Source organism: Erythrolamprus reginae, chromosome Z (genome assembly GCF_031021105.1).
Source record: "Erythrolamprus reginae isolate rEryReg1 chromosome Z, rEryReg1.hap1, whole genome shotgun sequence".
Classification (NCBI taxonomy): Eukaryota; Metazoa; Chordata; class Lepidosauria; order Squamata; family Dipsadidae; genus Erythrolamprus; species Erythrolamprus reginae.
This window is the reverse complement of record NC_091963.1, coordinates 115874049-115893719: the sequence shown is the minus strand read 5'-3', so window position 1 is coordinate 115893719 and position 19671 is coordinate 115874049. Positions and strand designations below refer to the sequence as shown.

At 36.6% G+C, this 19671-nt stretch overlaps 1 protein-coding gene across 4 annotated transcripts in view; it reads left to right on the top strand.

The window, feature by feature from the left end:
• The window catches only part of PPP1R9B (protein phosphatase 1 regulatory subunit 9B), a 105091-nt gene extending 92173 nt beyond the window's left edge, over nucleotides 1–12918 (top strand). Inside the window, exons 8-11 of one of the 4 annotated variants that reach the window (XR_011556800.1) lie at nucleotides 994–1223; nucleotides 2358–2454; nucleotides 5863–7126; nucleotides 9652–12918. Coding sequence is in view for 3 of the 4 variants with exons in the window: in XM_070727144.1 (XP_070583245.1) it covers nucleotides 994–1223; nucleotides 2358–2454; nucleotides 9652–9705 (381 nt within the window). In the remaining variant the exon portion in view is untranslated. Of the gene's footprint in view, nucleotides 1–993; nucleotides 1224–2357; nucleotides 2455–5862 lie in introns of all 4 variants that reach the window. The other 3 variants (XM_070727144.1, XM_070727142.1, XM_070727145.1) reach the window with 3 other exon arrangements.
• Nucleotides 12919–19671: the final 6753 nt, after the last annotated feature.

Below are 19671 nucleotides of genomic sequence, written 5' to 3'. Positions count from 1 at the left end.
TATGCCTCCCTTCCTTGTTTCCCATGGTTAGATCTTTTGTCAGAAGTTGGAAAGCATCTCCTACATTACTGCGTAAATATTCCTTCTGGCCCCTTTGAACTTTAATTGGAATATGTTACTTGTCCTTTTCCCTTTGCTCTTAACCTATCTTTGAGATGGACTATTCCATACATAAAAAAATGATTTCTAAAATACAGTTCTAATGGCAATAAATCAGAACATATTGTTTTCTTTCCATAACAAGAGTTCTGCTGTATAAGTTGCTAGCTGCCCATTTATAACTTCCTTCACACTGTTTTAAGCTATAAGGCTCTTAAGTCAGCTGGTTTGGTATTAAAAAGAGCTGAAGCAAGAATAATCCAGCTTGCAACAAGACTAGCTTAGAGTCAAGCTTAGAATACTAATTTTCCACTTTCCAATTAAACCAACACCTGTCCATTATCATCCATGTCTGAAAGAAATGTTGTAACTTTTGTATGAGGCTGCTTATGAAAGAATTTAAGCATAGCACAACATATTTCAACCTAACGTACTTCACATTTTTTAATTGTAATTTTTGCAAACCCCTACTACTTGCCATCATGGCAGATGGATAGAATTCAGAAAGAAATGGAGAGCATGAGATTCCAGTTGTCTATTCCTGTCCCACCCAGTCCTACATTATTATTGGATGTAAATTTGTAAATTTATATCTCTCTGTGTTATCTACCAAGATATGTTCAGATTTCAAGTACAATTGCTGACTTTATAAACAATATGAATTTCTCCAGCTTTCATTCCAATGTAAAGATATGGAGCTATGGGTGCCTTATGAATAGTCATTCGATTTGTTCTTTGTTCTTGTTGGGTTTGTTTGTCTGGCTTTGATTTTCATTAAGATCATCATTTGTTTGGTTATTTATTTTATCCTACACCAAGTGAAATGAATGCAATGCAACTAATTAATTTATCAATTAACATGTAACTATTTCCTCTCACATTCTCTATCTTCAGCTACAATCAATTGAACAGGAGAAAGCTCGCTGGCGCATTGAGAAAGCCCAGCTGGAACAGAGTGTAGAAGAAAACAAGGAGCGGATGGAGAAGCTGGAGGGATACTGGATGGAGGCTCAGAACTTATGCCAGGCTGTGGATGAGCACTTAAAAGAGACCCAGGCCCAGTACCAGACTCTGGAAAGGAAATACAGCAAAGCTAAGCGACTTATTAAGGAATATCAACAGAAGTAAGAACTAGAATGCCAGATCTACTTCATAATTCTTAACCTTCATCCCTTCAGTTCCTGTTCTATCAGAAGCATACTTACAAAGCCATTTCCCAAATCTAGAGTACTTGGTAGGCATATAGAACCAATCAGGCTACTGATCAAACTAGCTATCAAAATATGGTTTCTTAAAACACCTTTAGTAGTTTTAATATGATTTTTAAAGATCAAGCTGTGCATTCTTGATAAAGGATGTGAGACAAATAGGAAATAATAGCTGAGCAAAATGATCCTCCCTCCCTCCCTGCCCTTTTTGTTTATTAGTTATATGTTATATGTGAAGTACTAGCTGAACCATTTCATAGTTTGGGGACTGGTAGTGGCTTTCATGGAATATTTGAACTGTAGGCAGAAACTATAATCTAATTTATATATGTGGGATGGAATCTGGAAATGATTGAAAATGCTGGTCCATTTCAATAGATATAGAATTATATGCATAATGTATTGTCTGTCTCTCTGTCACTTACCTCCTATCTCCTTACTTGCAAATAATACTTCAAGAGAGAAAAAACATTACTGTTTTTGTATCCAGCATATGAATTTTGCAATGTGTTCACTTATGGCGAGGATTTCTGATACAGAGAACGCATTCAAAATTAAAGTGTCTGTTCTGCTGGGTATGTTGAATAGACTGGTTAGATTATTTTTTAAAGGCAGAACTTTCATCTGAACTAGAGAGTTCCAGAATTAAATATACTTCCCTGAAATATTTAGGCATAGTTTGCCATCTTTTGCTGAAGTTGCTACTAAGTCACCATTTTAGTTAACAAAGGGGAAATTATTATTTAAATAGAGACAAATATTTAATTAATTTAAAATTTAATTGTTATTTACTAAATAAAAATACCTTTTCAATTGAGACTGCTTATCTTTTTGTACTGTTTAGCTTACAACCTGTCATTCAAATGCAAAGTCTTCGGAGAGGGGCGGCATACAAATCTAAGTAATAAATAAATAAATAAATAAATGTCATTCATATGCCTAAAAGAAGTTGTGATCCTATGCTAGTGTGATCCATCCTTTTCCACCACTGGATAATGTCTCCATTTCTGACTTTGGCTTTTAACCTCCACCTCCTTTTTCTGTTCGCAGAGAAATTGAGTTCCTCAAGAAGGAGACAGCTCAGCGCCGCATCCAAGAGGAGTCTGAATTGGCTCACAAGGAGGAAGTTGACAAGTTGCAAGAGAAGGTGGGCATCAAGGACAGTGCTGGGGGCTTACTGTGACCCCCCCCCCCAAAGGAACAAGAAAGAAGGAAAGGGATGAAAAAGGGATGTCATAGTTCTGCCTCAGGACGCATGAGAGAGCGCTTGCTCTTAGAAGGATCTAGCTGTAAATATGAGCACTTGTCACAAGGCTGACAGATGGGGGAGGAAGAAGTGGACATGCCAGCCTTTCTGAATTCCTTTATTGCTGGGCATGAATGTTTTTATCTTAGAGGATTTCATCTGAAGTCAATCATTAGTTAAGCAGTAGATCATGCAGCTGGGAGAGGAGAGGAGAATATCTTGACACCTTCTATCTGATTGATAATTGCGTCTCATACCCTTTTCATCCAGGGATCCTGTGTTTGCATAATGGAAATCCTTTAGCTATCTTTCTGAAGCTTCATCAGACAACATTTCCATCAGATATTAAATACATTGTTCTCCCACCTCCCCAAGTCCTGCAATCTGAGAAGCCTATGTGATTTTACATCAGAGCATATCAGATCCCATATAGATCTCTATGATTTAATTTTAATTTAAGAATTGTCTCTTCTTCATATACATTTTCTCTGAATGGGACTTTCAGGCCCCATTGACTCTGCAACAGATCTCATGGTCACACACACACACACACACACACACACACACACACACACACACCTTGGATCTTACATCAGGCAGTGTGACCATGTCAGATTTGTTAGGGTATTTTCATGCTTTTTTATGTTAAATGTTGTTGCACATGCATGCACATTTTTGTGTGTTTGAATGGCTCTGAGTTTCTGTGATAGGAATGCCTCAGTGGTGGGTTGCTCCCGTTTCAACCCGGTTCTGCGAACCGGTAGTGGTGGTGGCGGAGGCTCCGCCCACCCACCCTGGACGCTTCTGTGCATGCGCAGAAGCATCATATGTGCGCAAACTAGTAGCAAAGGGTTTTGGAACCTGCTACTGGAATGCCTGATATTGAAGCCAAAACCAAAGTGAAAGCCTTTTTGGTGACTATCTTGGAAACTCTCATGGCTATTTATTCACTAGCTCCCTCTGCAGTGCATTGTTGGAAATTCAGCCCCTAAAGACTAACCATTTATATTTTTTTAAAGTGGTCTTTCCCCTTACTCACCATCCTGATCATGAAAACAGATCCACTGATTATTAGTTACAAATGTAAAGAGCAAGGTTCACAGGTATAAATGTTAAATTTAGCAAAAGTCGGCATTACTTTTTTGAAGGAATTAAATCTTAGTTTTACATGGATTCATGCAGCATTTTTTTATCCCTGGGCTGCTAGATGGAAAACTTACAGAATTGGGGAATATTTGCTGTGATTGTGGTTGGCTGAACAAAATAAGGTTTTGACTTTGGAATAGGCCAGGCAAAAATCTAAGCTGGTATACCCCAGAGAATGTTACTGTGTACTAAATAACAATCTTACCTGGAAGTGGACCTGTGTGAGGTAGTGATTGATTACAAAAATGATAGAAATGAGCTTGCAAATAATAGACTTTAAAAAAAATGTCCTGTTTTCTGCTGCAGGGCTTAGAAAAAGAACAATAGATTTCTGGGTAGAGGGAGCTAGTTAAGTTGAATTAAGAGTACATTCCGACTTTTTAAAAAAATCTGGACAGTCTAATATTTATCTAATAAACATTAAAAAACATTATTATGAAAAATACAAGATTACACTATAATTCCATTCCTTTTTTAAAGCAGTTTAACCTTTATTCAAGCCACAATGTCAAGGGTTTAGTTCTGCTTTCCCAGTTGTTGCTCTTTTTCCCAAAACAGTTCTTTCATCATCATCGCTCCATTGATTTCTCTTTGATCTGCTCCCCATGTATGTTGCTGATCAACATTTTATTCTCTCCTTCTCTGTTTTGGCATAGTAGCTAATTATTCACAAGGTTTCTAAAACAAGTACCTTGATGGACATTGCTGATGGAATTGGGCAGCCTATAAATAAATAAAGGACACAATGACAGAAATTTTGGGACAAGTGTTAGAAGGAAGGATAGCCAAAATAGTTTCCAAAGATTTTGAATCTATTTACCTACTGCAGTAATGTTCCTAAGACAATAGCTTTGTGATTGTTAAGTCCAGGCTTGGAAGTGGGATATTGTCTTTCATTGGCATGCCAAAAATCAAGGATTATAGGAGTAGAATACAGTATCTGTAGATTCCCTACTATTACTACTTAAGCTTTAATCGAAAGGATTGTTTATTCGTTTATTCCAGAAGTGAGCAAACAATGGTTCATGAAATGTACACATACCCTAAGCCCTATTTTTGAGGCTCTACAGAACTTTTCTTCAGGATTGATATTTGGCAGCAGAGTCAATTTTTCCCCTTGTAAATTAGGAATAGCTTTAAAATAGATTCTATAATTTTTTTTTCAAAGGATCTCTTTCTTTCCAAGTTGAGAATTTTTTATTCAAGTCTAACTTGAGGAGCTCATTGCTTATATGGGTGCCTCCATCTTTTAAATCAATGGAAATTTTTCATATTCTTCAGTGTAATCTCAATTGTAGTTGTCTAAATACTATATAATTGAAGCATCGGTAATGTTGCCAAATTACATCAATTCAGGAAAGTTTGTTTCTAATGTCGAAAGCATGGACGTGTAAATACATTCCTTGCCATCTCGACTATCTGACGTTCTACGGTTACCATTGAATCAGCAAACCCACAGATCTTTTGTGGATGTGGATAATAAACCCACTTCTTTTCATAGATGAAATTCTTGTCCTTAAGTGTGGCCCCATATCCAAGTAATCCATTATTATTGCCAAAGTTTTACATACATCCTGTCACATATGACAGTTAATATATAAAAGTATAATAACACAGTTAGGGGAGGTACGTCTATTTTATTTTAGTAGAGGCTCATTTCTTCTCTTTCTATTAATGAATAAGAAACAGAGTCATCTGGAAATATCTGTGCCATGGTATAACTTGCAGTTCTGCAGATTTTTCTAATTCATGCTTCCAACCCTAGTCAGCATGTATAGTAATGAGGATATTGTGAAGGTAATTCGGCAAACTATAAAGAACTTGATGTATAGCAATGCAACAGGGAATGAAAATGTTATGAAAAGAGATTACAGACCTAAGCCCTTTGAAATCTGTAATAAACAAGGTCTCGTAATTTGATTTTATATACATTTTAGCATTATCCTTACTGTCCTTCACTGCCCTTAATTATTTTTTCTCATCATTTTTTCCTTTAGCCATTTCTTATTGTTATCTGTCCATCTAAGCCAGCCAGACCATTGGTGTCTCCAGCCACATTATCTGCATTTCTTTTCTAAGTCCACCTGCCTCTTCCCCATTCCAAACACTTCTTACTCTGCCTGGAGAATTTCTCTTTATCCCTTTCTGTTGTGTGTTTTTCAGATCTCTGAACTGGAGGCGAAGCTGCAGACTTTGAAAAATTCCAACACGACTTAAAAAGAGAGAGAGAGAGCAGAAAAACATATAAGCCAACCAGAGAAATTAATTCATCTTATTATTAACTATTATTACTATTATTCGCAAGGGACATCTTTAGAATTTTCTTCCACCCATGCCCAGTCTTTATTCTTCCTCATCCTGTGCCTCGTTCCCTTTATTTTACTGCAGGGGAAAATACTTTAAAGCCCAGCACTGTCAGAAGAACTACTGCAGCAAAAGTAGTAGATGACCTTGCCATCTGTTGAGTATGAGGCTGTGAAAGACCAGGTGGGGTGGTGAAATTCTAGATGGACTGCAGAGACACAACCCACCTCTTGATGGTGATGAATCATTGTCAGTTTCTGTGTCCGATGTGTGTCTTGTGTCAACTGGAGAAACAGATCATGGAGGGGCGGGAAGGTGATCATCTGTGTCCAGTGATGTATGTCTTTTGTCCCATCTGCCTGATGATAATCTTTATGGATTGGGACTGATGCCCCATGTCTATACATTGACTTGTTGGCTCTTCAGTTGTGCAGGCAACTAGAACATAGAAAGACTCTGCTGGTGACAAATAAGACCAGCGGTTTTCATTTTGCTTCCTGAATCTTGATCTTATGAGCTGGGTGGGGTGGAGGGTGGGACATTTGTCTAGCTTTGAGATGGGAAGATCTTTTAATTTTCCAGCCTTTGGACAACTTGGAATCCATTGTTCTCTATGTTTTGTGGTGGGAACTATCTCTGTTTTCTAACGAGTGAGCCAGCAGAAGATTTTGCTGGGCATCTTTGGGACATTCCTGCTGGCAGCTAAAAAGACAACATGATTGACTTTCACATCAGGGAAGAAAAGTATCCGCCTGTTTTTCTTTTCCTCATTACATTTTATTCATATTATTTTGGAAGATTCCTGGGAATCTACATTCTGGAGACTAACAAACTGGATTCTCCCAAAGGACTTGAGGGTTCAGACGTAATTGCTGAGAGCAAATATATCAAGGCAGCTGTAGCCAGGAAATGAAGCCAGAAACTTTAGGAAAACATGGAACTGCCATTCTGTATTTGCATCTCCAAAGGCCTCCAGGTTGTGCTGGATCCATCTCACCACTGTCAGCATCAGGGTTTGCTGGGGAAATTGGAATCTGGAACTAATTAGGAGCAAAACATGAAAACAAAGCCCTGGTGGTCAAAAAGCAAAGTGTACAATGAATCTTGTCTTTTTAATTTAATGGTAAGGGTTATTGTGTTTTGTTTTCATTCATTACAACAGGTCTTAGGACCACTGCACACATCCATTTAGTGCTGGGATTTAGAGTTCATCTCTCTTGTTGGCATACTGCTCTCCCTGGCAGTGACACAATGTCATGTGTTGCACATAAGTTACCCTGTCAGTATCTTAACTTCAACACATTTCTTTGCTGAAGGAACAGTTAGTGTAGACAGTAACTACAGGAAGGTCCAAAATGGTACAATACCTTAGTTACCTGGGAGATGTTATGCTGCACCAGCTTTGAGTTACTTCAGATACTGGTGATGGGTTACAAAAGCTGTCCAAAGTGCCACAGGACTTCAACTTTTTTTGCCTCCTACCCCTTTCCCTCTATTTAATGAAGCAAAATGGAATGCTATAGTTGTTATTCTATGTTCCTGCATGCTTATGAATCATGAGCTAGGAAGTAATATTCCAAAAAGCTGTTCATTCAGAATCAAATATTACACCACAGAAAAGAGATAACAAAAGAACATTTCCATGGAATAGCAAGTCCTTACAAGCACCACAAGTCTTGAAATCTTCTGTATTCCATCAGTTTCATGGTCAATTTATAAGTTGTGCAATGTTAGTGTAAAAGATCTATGTAACTGGGACTAATGGCCAGTGTTTTATGCAGGGATGATATTAAAGAGAGTAAGGAAAAAAACAAGACTTGTGAAGTGTAGCATGCTGAAACTCAAGAAGGGTCTCCAAAATGTTTTCTCTATTAATGGGCTTGCTTCATACAACTTACCCAGCCCTACTGTAGTTTATTGGACATTTACCATGTGCAAATCCCGCACAGTTGAAGGTTAGTCAATAAACTACAGTAAACATACCATAGTGTACATGATGTGTGAAACCAGACATGTCCATCCTTGTTACTTTCTTAGACAGAATATTTCTTGTTAGTTACTTAGACTTATTCTTGTGCCTGGATTTTAGTTGAATGTTGTATTATTTAAATAATTTTTAAACATGCATCCGTAATCAAGTCCCCGTATAAGATTTTGCATATAAAATAAGTTCATGAGAGTTGAAAAACATGAAAGTTCCATCACTTGCTGCTGTTGTCCATGGGTGAAGTTATAATTCATACGGTTCCAAGCCAACAGATGAGCGTTGTAATTCAGGATACCCAGAAGTTACAGGTTGGCAAAACTTCCAGAAACAACTGTTCTAGATTGTTTTATCTTGTTGTTTTAAAGTATATAATGTAAGGGGGGAAAGTGGGGAGGGAGGGTGTGATTTTCAGATTATGCAATTTCTCGCATCCAATCACAGCACCACCTGTTGAACGATACCAGGCTTATTCTGACAATATTTTAAGTCTTTTGACCATATTTTTAATGGCATTGTTAACTGCCCTCAGTTATTTATTTAATATCTTCTATGAGAAGTGACAGTAGAAGTATATTTTGTAAAGTTGCTGGAAAAGTAACTTTTTGTCAAAAAGAACTAAACTTTGCCATTTCAAAAACTTGGAATTCATTATTTTAAAATAGTATTCTGTCAGGAAAAGTCTAGATGGTTTCCTTTAGAGTTGTCATGCTCTGGTCCTGATGTGCTTGGGCACTTTTCACTGTGGGGAAAGAAAATCCCAGGATATTTCTATAATTTGAGAGGGGTGTTCTTGGATTAATACTGCTGTGGGGGGAAAAAGATACTGTTGATGAAAGAGATTGAATATCAGGGTCAGCATTATACAAAAGTTGGTTTATTTTGAAGGATGATTACTTCTTTTATTTATTTCTCCAGGATTCACCTAGAAATTTCCAGATCCCATAATCTGTACGTGTAGTTTATTTGTGATAAGAATCATTCATTTTAGCCTTCATAATTTGGAATTCAAAGGTTTGATGTGTGAAAACTGTTCACATATAAAATTAGTATTCAGGAAGATCACTTCCCAGAGTTAGATTAATCTTCGCATATTTCTGGGATCTGTTTATATTCTCACATTGCTCAAACAGTGACAATTTGGTGGTTTATTTTCCAAAGTTTTAATTTATATATGGAATGAGTATTCCATCCACATGCCATGATTTATTAACAAATCATGGCAAATATTTTGGATTCGTTAATCAAAAATTAAAAACTGAGGTGTCCAAGTTATTATCCTAGAAGTGGGGAATCAAAGGGATTGGGAAAGGGCATTTTTCTATCTCCTCTACATAGAAAGGATCACATTGTAAATGTTCTCACATATCTATCTTAAAGCTCACTGCTCTTAAAGCTAAAGGCGCATCATACTGTATGCATTTTAGTGCTTTTCTGAATTGCTCAAAAATTTACTGCAAGCTTAGTTTGGCTAATTTACAGCCTCAGTCCCCTTTATGTGTTATATTTGTTGCAGCACATTTTCCATCAACTTCTGGGGTGATAATGGAGTTGGTTGTCTGGCACTTGGAAGGATCCAGGCTCGGTGGGAACTTACATGTATATGATTGAGTGATGTCATTCAAAATAACACGTCCTATACTATGTTCTCTTTATGCATACAGATGGAAGAAGTTGCAGAAATAGCCACAACAGGAGAAATTGTGCCATTCTCCTAATAACATGGGAATTCCCATACATACAAAATGAAAACCATGGAAAGTAGCTCGAAAAGACTCTCCGCCATCTCCATACTGAATTACAGCAGATTAAGTAGATCTGCATCCAGCAAGATAGTGTAAGAGATATACAAAATGCTCTAACTGGATGAAAGGTGGACAGGGAACTCTAATCTTCTGAAAAGCAGATCAGTTTTAAAAGAAAACATCTTAAACTTAATCTCACAAGTATAAATGTATATGTATATAATATATATATATGTATGTATGTATGTACGTACGTATTGTTCCTGGTTTTGTATTCCAATTGTCCTACCATCTGGTCATATAAATAGCAAGATTTTGTTTCCAACCCTGTTTGGTTTTTCAAACATTGCAGGGGAGGAACTTGCATGAATGCACTTGGCTGACGTAGCTAAAAATGTTCTTCAAAAGAGTCCTTATAGAAGAGCAAGAGGAAATTTTTGTATAGATAGGTGGATAGGATGTAACCCCGTTAATGAGGATTTAAATATAAAATCCTCTTCATCGTGATGTTGGCCTTTTTTCTTCTCTCTGTTTCTTGAACAAAAACTATTTAATCCCTCACCCAACCGGATAGCCAGGTATGGAAAGATGGCGTGGAAAACATTTTTATGGTATCTGCAGTGTATGGATAAGCATTCCAGTCATTCATACACTGAGAGATATTAACATGATTTCAAGATGGGATTGTATAATTTCCATTAAATTCCATTAATGCCTTTTATAGGCCTCCCTTTTGGATTGTAGAAGAAATGAGTTATGAAAATATCAAGGCAGATTAATGTTATGTAAGAATCAAATGAAAGTAGGAGCAGCTTAGGGAAGAGAGCCGCACTTCCTTTAAAAATTGTTCTGCATCTAAGTATCGCTGTTGGGGTGCAGCAGTGATATAGTAGTGGTGAAGTGAGATTGTAATGTTTACTCCCATAGGCAAATTGGGAATAAGTTTATCGTTGCTTTTAAAGCAAAACAGCTTTTTTTAAGCCTGTCAAGATTTCACAAATAGCTATTCACTTTTTTAGATGCAAACACCACCACCCCAATATTGTAATTCAACAATTTGCTACAGAAGGGGGCTCCAGGAAGTGCAATTTTTTTTAAAAAAGAGGAAAGGCTACATGTGACTTCATGGGCCATAGATACCCCATCTTGTGTAATAGGACAATCTAAGAGCAAGTTAAGTGGAGGAGCGGGAGGGAGATGGGTATATTCAATTCAAATTGAGCTGTGTGATTCACTTAACTATTTTAAATGTTGCCTTGATGTATTCATGGAAAGGCCACTCAACATCACTGGGATTGAAAATGTTTGGTTGTGACTCAGACAGCATGCCTTCAAATTGAAATGTCTATCGCATCAGAAAGCCACAGTAAAAAGAACAGGTTTGCCAAAATTAGAGGTAAAAAGTGTAAACAAGCATGAAATGTTCTAGATTTTTAGCCCTGCCTTTATTACTTTATAAATAACTCAAAGTGGCGAATGTACATAATACTCCTTCCTCCTCTTTTCCCCCACAGACTTTGAAGTGGGTTGGGCTGAGAAAGAGAGAGAGAGAGAAAGTCTGGCCCAAGGTCATCCAGCTGGCTTTCATGCCTAAAGCAGAATTAGAACTCACAATCTCCTGAATTCTATGCCAGTACCTCCACCACTACACCAAACTGTCTCCCTTTAAATTAATTTGGGTTTAACTATAGATTTGCCTGTGAAAATGCAGTTCGCCATTTGTGTTTCTAGGTTGTTGCCATGCAATATAGTATTTGAAAGGTTTTTGGTGCTCTCTGTGCTTGATTGTTTCCTTGCTAGACACTAGCATTGGTGATTTTACCTAGTTTGGGTATTGAAACATCTGCAAGAGAACAACAAAGTTCAGAAAGCACCAAAGACCCCTCACTTCAACCCTGAGCTACAAATATTCTCCCTTAAAGAAGTAGTATTGCAAATGTATATTTCCAAGACTTGACTGATTCACCATTAAAAACAAAGTGTTGGCTTGATATTGAAAGATCTGAAGGCTACACTTAGTCTAATGTGTATATTAATAAAAGCTAATCAATCTGCCCTTCTAATAGCAAACTCTGGCATTGTTGCTAATGGCTGTGTGATGAAATGGCGGTCAACAAACAAGATGAGGAATCCAGTCATTTTAGAAGAAGCATGGTATTAGATGGATGTGAGGAAACAGCCCAGTAAGGATGGGACTGTGCTCCATCGTTATTGGGCTACAAAACTTACATGAGTAAGAATGGAATGGAGCACTCTGGAATGGACATGGTCATCTGGCAGGAATGTTGCCAAATTCAACATTCACTTGCAGCTTTTATTGTAGTAATAATAACTACAGCTCTATGTGATTCAGTCTCCTGAGATAAATGATACAGGTAGTCCTCGACTTATAACCATTCATTTAGCAATTGTTGGAAGTTAAAATAGCACTAAGAAAAAGTGACGTACAATCAATCCTGGAACTTATTGTTGTAGCATCCCCACAGTCACCTGATCAAATTAATTAATTTACTTAGCAAACAGCAGTAAGGCTTCAATGTCCATGGGTCACATGATCATCATGTGCGACCTTCACTGCTAACTCCAACAAGCAAAGTCAATGGGGGAAGCCTGATTTACTTGGTGTTTGCGTGACTCAACTCATTATGGGGGGAAAGGTCATAAAATCAAATGCAACTCATTTATCTGTCACTTTGCTTAGTAACAAAAATTACTAATTACTAATTACTGGTGCCATTTGCAGCTGCAAGTCAAGAACTACCTGTAAATGAACAATTCAGATGATCGTGGGAGATGAGTTGCTAAAAATAAAGGAAGATCCATTGTATGAAGACAAATAGAAGACAAGTCTGTTGGCCCATACAGAATTCTACATAAATTGTGTATGTGCGTGCGCGTGCACATATTTCTTTCTTAGGATAAATAGATAATTCTGTATGTCTTAAGCAAGCCACTTGCTAAATTAGGAATGTGATGCTCATTGAAAACTTGACTACAGTTCCTATAATTCTTTGCCATTAGTCATACTAGTCATTGGAAGTTCTACAGACTCAAATCAATTGTGATTTAGTCGGTAATTTAGTACCAGAGACTTGCTGTACCAGGCTGTTGATTAATAGCACCACCTCTTTGAATCCAAGCATGTATATTTAAAAAAAAAATAAAACTCAATGAACGCCTTATAAATGTGTTCGCACTTTAATAGTGCAGTCTTGATGGCTTCGCTAATTACATTAGTTCGGGGAAAGAATGCCACAGAAGCATCTTCTGTTTATGAATCGTGAATTTTAGAAAAACATTTGCCAGCCAGATTTCATCTCTGATACATTTTGAAAGAAATAGGTGCAGGATATTACAAGCCTAAAAGGATTTTCACTACCAGTTGCAGTTGATATTTCCCCCAGTTTTTTTCTCTCTTCGTTATAGAGAAATAGATACTACAATGAGATCAAATTTGGATCAGTCACCAGGACTGAATCAAATTTGAACTCAAATTATCCTGGGACATATCTATTTGCCTTCATTCATGAAATACTACAGTATTTGGAATATAGACATGCAGCCCTGCTCTACTGTGAATCAGAATATAGGCCCCTTTTAATAAACAATTTCCTGATTGAGTTGTCTCTCCAAAGGTGGAGAACCTTTCCGAAGTTCAACTAGTTCAACTGACTAAATTCTTGTAAGCCTATCTGTTTTTTTCATCATGCTAAAGAAACTAGAAGAAGAATCTGTTTCTTAAAAACAGAACACAGACAGCAGAAAAAGTTTTCCTTTGAGGATTTTTTCCTGTTTAATATATTTATTATCTTTTTTAAAAAATTTAATCTTATTTTTCAATTTCTGTCCAGTGATGGGCAAGTTTTTGTCCCAAGCACGTTACTGATGACTGATCCACTACCTCCATTGAAAGTTGGTTGCAAGCTTCCACTGCTCTCTTTATGAATTTCTTTTCTGAAGATGTAAATTTGACATAATTTGAAATATATTTTCTTGAAGTGGAGAATGAGTACATAATTAGAATAGAATAACAGTTGGACAGGACCTTGGAGGTTTTCTAGTCCAACCCCCTGCTTAGGCAGGAAACCCTACACTACTTCAGACAAAAGGTTATCCAACATCTTAAAAACTTCCAGTGTTGTCCATTCACAACTTCTGGAGGCAAGTTGTTCCATGGATTAATTGTTCTAATTGTCAGGAAATTTCTCCTTAGTTCTAATATTATTTGATCAGTTTCCACCCATTGTTTCTTAACCTACCATCAGGTGCTTATATATAGCATAATACATATATAGTATGTTACCAACATCTCTAACAGCCCATCTATATTGGTTGAGGAAGATGAAAGTTTGAGATGTGGGCTAATTTATCCTGAGAAATTCAGGAACTAATGGAAAAAGACTTCCACACACTGCACAAACAAATTCTCAAAAAGTCTGGTCAGCTGCAGGAATATATTTAGAATTTGTCTACATGCAGCATTGTTAAAACAACAGCTATTGATGCACCATGGATGCTTTCCAAAGCTTGATTCCAAACAAACTGAACATAAAACCTCTTTTCCCATTCCATTTTAAATGTCTTCAGTCAGAACTGAAGGAGCTACTTTGTGGAGAAGCAAAATGTATTCAAACAAAAAACAAAAGTCCAGTTGCCTTTTGGGGAAAAAAATCTATCGGACATTGCATTTTAAATATGCTATTTCTGAAAGTAAGGGAAGTCATGCCTAAGGTAAAATAGTCATGGAATTAGGGGACAACAGGGAAGGAGTTGGGTGGTCATTTAAGATACCTCCCAGATCAAAGTAGGCATTTAAAGTTATTGCATTCCCAACAAGTGGCTGGAATATCCTATTTCAGTTGAATGATCTCCATCAAGATAGACCCCATCTTCTCAAATATCTTCAAATCCCAATAGCAACTTTGGAAAATTACCTTAGTCAACACCTCTAAAAGTAAACAAAGAAAAGGTAAATCTGAGAAAAGACCACATGGACATTGAACAGATACGGAAGAATTACATAAAAATCAAATTGATTTAAACCATTAGTATTATGGTACATAGCAGGTCACATGGTCCCCCAAACCTTGAGGGCAGCCCAAAGTTTCTGCTAAATGAAAATCTTCAGCAGAATATTTGCTGTGATAGAAAGGTAAATTTATTAAATATTCATTCAATTTATATAATTGCTGAACTCAAATCAGTGAATGGGTGATGAACAATCATAAAAGCAAAACACAAAAGAAATGAAAAGCAAATAATGGGTGAGTTATTATAAATTCCATATAATCAAGCAACGCAGCCCTCAAACACTCATATAGCCAGGAGTTTAGTAGGAAAGGTGTGGGGAAGAACCTGTGCTACAGCAGAAAAAAAGACACCTTCCATTCTTCATCAGCCGACATTCCTTTCTGGAAAAAAGATTACTATTTCTTAAATGAATAGAAAATACTTTACTATACAGCAAAGCATTAGCCTCAAGCATAGTCTGTAATTACAGCAATACCTCTGGGTCTTAAGTAGGCCATACAGGCAATCTTAAAAACCTAAGTGTAGCTCTGTGCTTTATTCCCCTTAATAGTACATAATGTTTTATGATTGACAAAATGCAACATAGCAATCATTTAGTGGCAACCATTTAACATGGGCAGGTGAGTTCTAGAAGCTGACGTCCGTCCATCTTAAAACTGTCAAGGTTGAGAAATTTAATGAAATGAATCACAACATGCCTTCAAAACTTCAAATATGCACATTGTTGCAAAAAGGCTGGGAAATCTTTACACGTATATCTGATTGGCTAGACATTTATCAGCAGTTTTTTTAAATTACTTTATAAATGAGCAGGGAGTTGGATTTTATTGCTTCAATGCTACTGTTTGTTTATCTAGAGCTATTTGTCTGTGAGCAACAGTGCTTCTCTGTATGCTATGATTAGCTATCCTAGAAAATATAGGCTTATTGCATTATCAAATGATCTTATCTATTTGTATATCCAGTTATAATGGAGTGGATACAGATTTGAATATACATAAGAAAAACACTGTTATTGATATCCAATTCGAATCCTATTGATGACCATATCTGTAATATGTGCAGTGTCTTTAAAAATCTCTGCAAGAGGTATAGTTTCATAAAACTATAAAACACTGATATACCTATGACATAAAAAATGAATACTTTTGATCTGTGAGCACTCACCATACATTTTTTTTAAAAAATGAAATACTGTAGCTGTATTCTACTGTGTAATAAAATGACTATATATTACTAAGAAGTTCAACTTCTGTTAGCCTGAGGTCTGCATCTATTTTAAAAGCCAGAGCTATAATTCATTTTGGGAACAGGCTTCATAAGGGCTGAAATAGGCAACATCTGTAAATGTTAAAACAACATTTGTACAACTAATCTTCCCAAACGTAAAAGTACACTAAAAAAGGCCAATCATTTTAATCATTCATTCCAGGGAAAATGCACAAAAAGTATGATTTTTGGCTACATAATCTCTGGCCCTTCCATCAATTTTACCAACCAATTGCATGTATATACCATAGGCTATGGCCCAGCTGCATTAAAAAAAGATTCTATTAAACAAAAATAAGGCATTGTTTTTAAATTACATATATTAACTCAAGAGAGGCTGGGAAGCTACCTTTTGGAGCAGCTTTATACACTCAACAGGATTTCGCATTAAAAAGGCTTCCTTTGTTTTTCATCCTATTTTATAAATTCAACCAAGTTAGCTGAATAAAATTTCTGGAGCTGTCCATTCAGCACCAAGATTTTTACTTTTTCTGAACAAATCCTGCCGTCATCTCAAAATAACCCATTTTTATCACTGTGAATCAATTTTTATAACATCAATTTGGAAAGATGAGTCAAATACCTGGCTGGAAAAGTTTATATCACTATCTCTTTCAATTGAGGTGGGAAAGGGAGGAAATTATTTCAGTGCAGGATAAACTGAGGGAATAAAAGAAAAGGAATTTTATGAAGTTTGTTAATCTAAAGGACTATCACATGCACTTTTATTTCTGAATTGCTTAGATTCATATCTAATTGTTTAAAGATGCCCAATAGAGGTTGAACCAAATTTAAATGCAAAACAAAACGAGCAATTTTGTTCATCTCAAACCAGCGTTAATTTACAGAGAATTTGAAGTATATTTGTGCATATATTTATTTATTCCACACATTTATTCCACAGTTAGGTGCTCAAATCCTATTCTTATTTCACAAAAATGTGCAACCACAGCTAATTCTTTAGTTGATGTTGACCTTTATATACACCGAGCTCTTCCCAAGAACTTAGGAGTCATAACAAATGGCCATAGAGTATGTTTAGATCCAAGCAGTGTGCCCTATTTTAATTGAGCTTTGTAAATTGCTGTTGTTTTCTTAAATTTATATGCTGCCTAAGACCCAGCCAATTAGGCAACATGATGCATACAACATACAATACAGCATACAATAAAAATAAATTTCAACTAATATATTTTGTGAGGGAAAAGTAATGATGTGAGGATAAAGAAATTCTAAGCTGATTTTTTAAATTAATGTTTAAGAAATAAATGAAGTAAAAGATACTAATATTAGAAATGAATAAGTTGGGAAATGACCACATCTTTGTCTGCTGGAATTAAATAGGGATAAAATAAAAGGGGGAAAAACACTAAGGACAGATATTAAAAGAGGCAAAGAAGTGTGAGAGATGGGTTGAAAATGAAATGATAATGGGTTGTAATCATTTTAAAAACAAAAAAATATTGTTAAGAATATTGTATGGATATGTGAAACTCAGAAAGCAAATGCTTACAACATGAGAGATTGAAAGACCAAAAACAAATAAAATGTACTGAAAAATAAATAAATTTCAACCAAAAGAACACCATCATTTGTTGCAAAGCTGCTTTTTCAGGAGGCAAGTGAACATTCTGACAGGATAGTGGGGTCTTTTGCATCCTTTTAGAGGTTCATTGAAGCACTTGGAGATTTATCTGTGTCATCAGGTCACCATTCTCCACTATCCCATCAGAGCTGAAGAAGCTTCATGGAGAAGAAGTGAAACGTCTTCAAAGAAAAAACAAGAAAGTCCATCTGCCATCTGAAAAAGCACCTTTGGGATAAATATGACCTGGAAGACTGAGAATCCCTACAAACATCATCATTTAAAAAACAATTCCCTTCTATATAAAATGGTAACCCAATAAATAAACAACAAAAGGGGATTCCACTCTATTAGACCACAATTGCTGAAGACCAAGCTGAGTCTTAGCAGTTTTTTCTAAAGGCCACTAAATTGATACACATGGGCACTCATCTGGATTAAAACTACCCTTAACAATCAAAATGTTGGTTTTACTAATGACAGAATAGATTTTTAGAGGATACAACTATGATTTATTCAACTAAACTTACATACTTTTTAAATGCATAGTAACATGATCTATTGTATATTAAACTGAAATCCTTCCTTCTTCCCAAGATGGGAGATTGCCTAGATCTCTGCTCCATTTTATAAGAATAGGTTGTTTATGAGAATTGAGCAGGAGTTGGTATAAACTTTGCAACATATGGCCAATCCCAGATTAATGCCATATGAAAAGTATATAATGGCTGCCATGGTTCAGAGTTGCCAAAGTAATATTATCTAATTTAGTTGCCTCCAAAACTAATTTTGAAATTTACAGAATTCCTAATACTGTAGTCCAAAACTAGTGCAAATAAAGTGGCTATCAATTATAATAGAGAAAAGAAAGTATGACACTACAGATGTTCTTGACTTTCCAATAACACTGGCCATAAAAAGGTAAGGAATTTTGAGGTGTCCTTTAGCAACAGATAGAGGACCTCGAGTTCTCAGTGCACTTTTTTGGAAATTCTAAGTGATAATAACCTCAGGGCCTCACTATGTAGCAGTTCACCAGTAGAATATTCACCAACTCACATCTAATATTAGCAGAATATTAGAAGATAAGGTATATTTCAAACATTTATCCTTTCCTATAATTTGAACAACACAACTGGAAACCAGGGAATCTATTTCATTTATGCATACCGAATAACAAAATAATAAAGTTGGATAGGACTTTGCTCAGGAACTCCCTGCTCAGGAAACCCTATACCATTTCAGACAAATACACTGGGCATTTAGTCTCTGCCTGCAGCTACTGGGCATTTAACAGTATCTGAGCATGGGAACTTGCTCTAAATGATGTGTTTATTCATAGATTTTGTGATATCCAAACCTAAAAAACCATTCACAAGGGAAGGTCGTCACTTGATGATGTAATCATCAGGTGACGAAAAAGCCCTGGTGTAAACTATCCTGACTTTCCAGCTCATCTGTTTATGGTGTATAAAAACTGTCAGCTGAGATTCTGTGAAGAAGAAAATAAATCGGTATCAGTAGCTAAGCAAATCCTGCTTCTCTGCAAAAATGTTACCTGACAAATAATTCTGCAGAACTTGAAAGGTGGCAAAAATTTCCGTGCCACTCGTGTTTCTCTTAGCCAAGGCTTAACCTTAGAGGAGGGGGATCTCCGGGATCCATCAAGAATTGCAGATTTTGCAGCGTCCTTCTGCCACTTATCCCTCCTCCTCCTCCTCTCCACCCCTTCTACATCCATACCGATCTCTGCTCATTACCCCTTCCGGCCGCCTGGAGGGATGCCTGATACCATCAGATCAGACCCAGGCCTCCTGGGAAGTAGAGAAGCCAGGCAGGCAGGCTGTCCTAGCCAAAAGCTTCAAGGATTTCAGAAAAGCAACACCGCGCTTGTGTCTTCTTCCTGCTTCAGTCTCCCGGTTAAGCTGCCTCCAGCTTTCGATTAATCTCCGCCCCCGATACCCTGGAACCACCCACAGCCCCAGTTTGATTATTTTAGAGGTTAATTGATTTTATTTTATTTATTTATTCTTTTTTTTTTTGCTTTGGGTTGT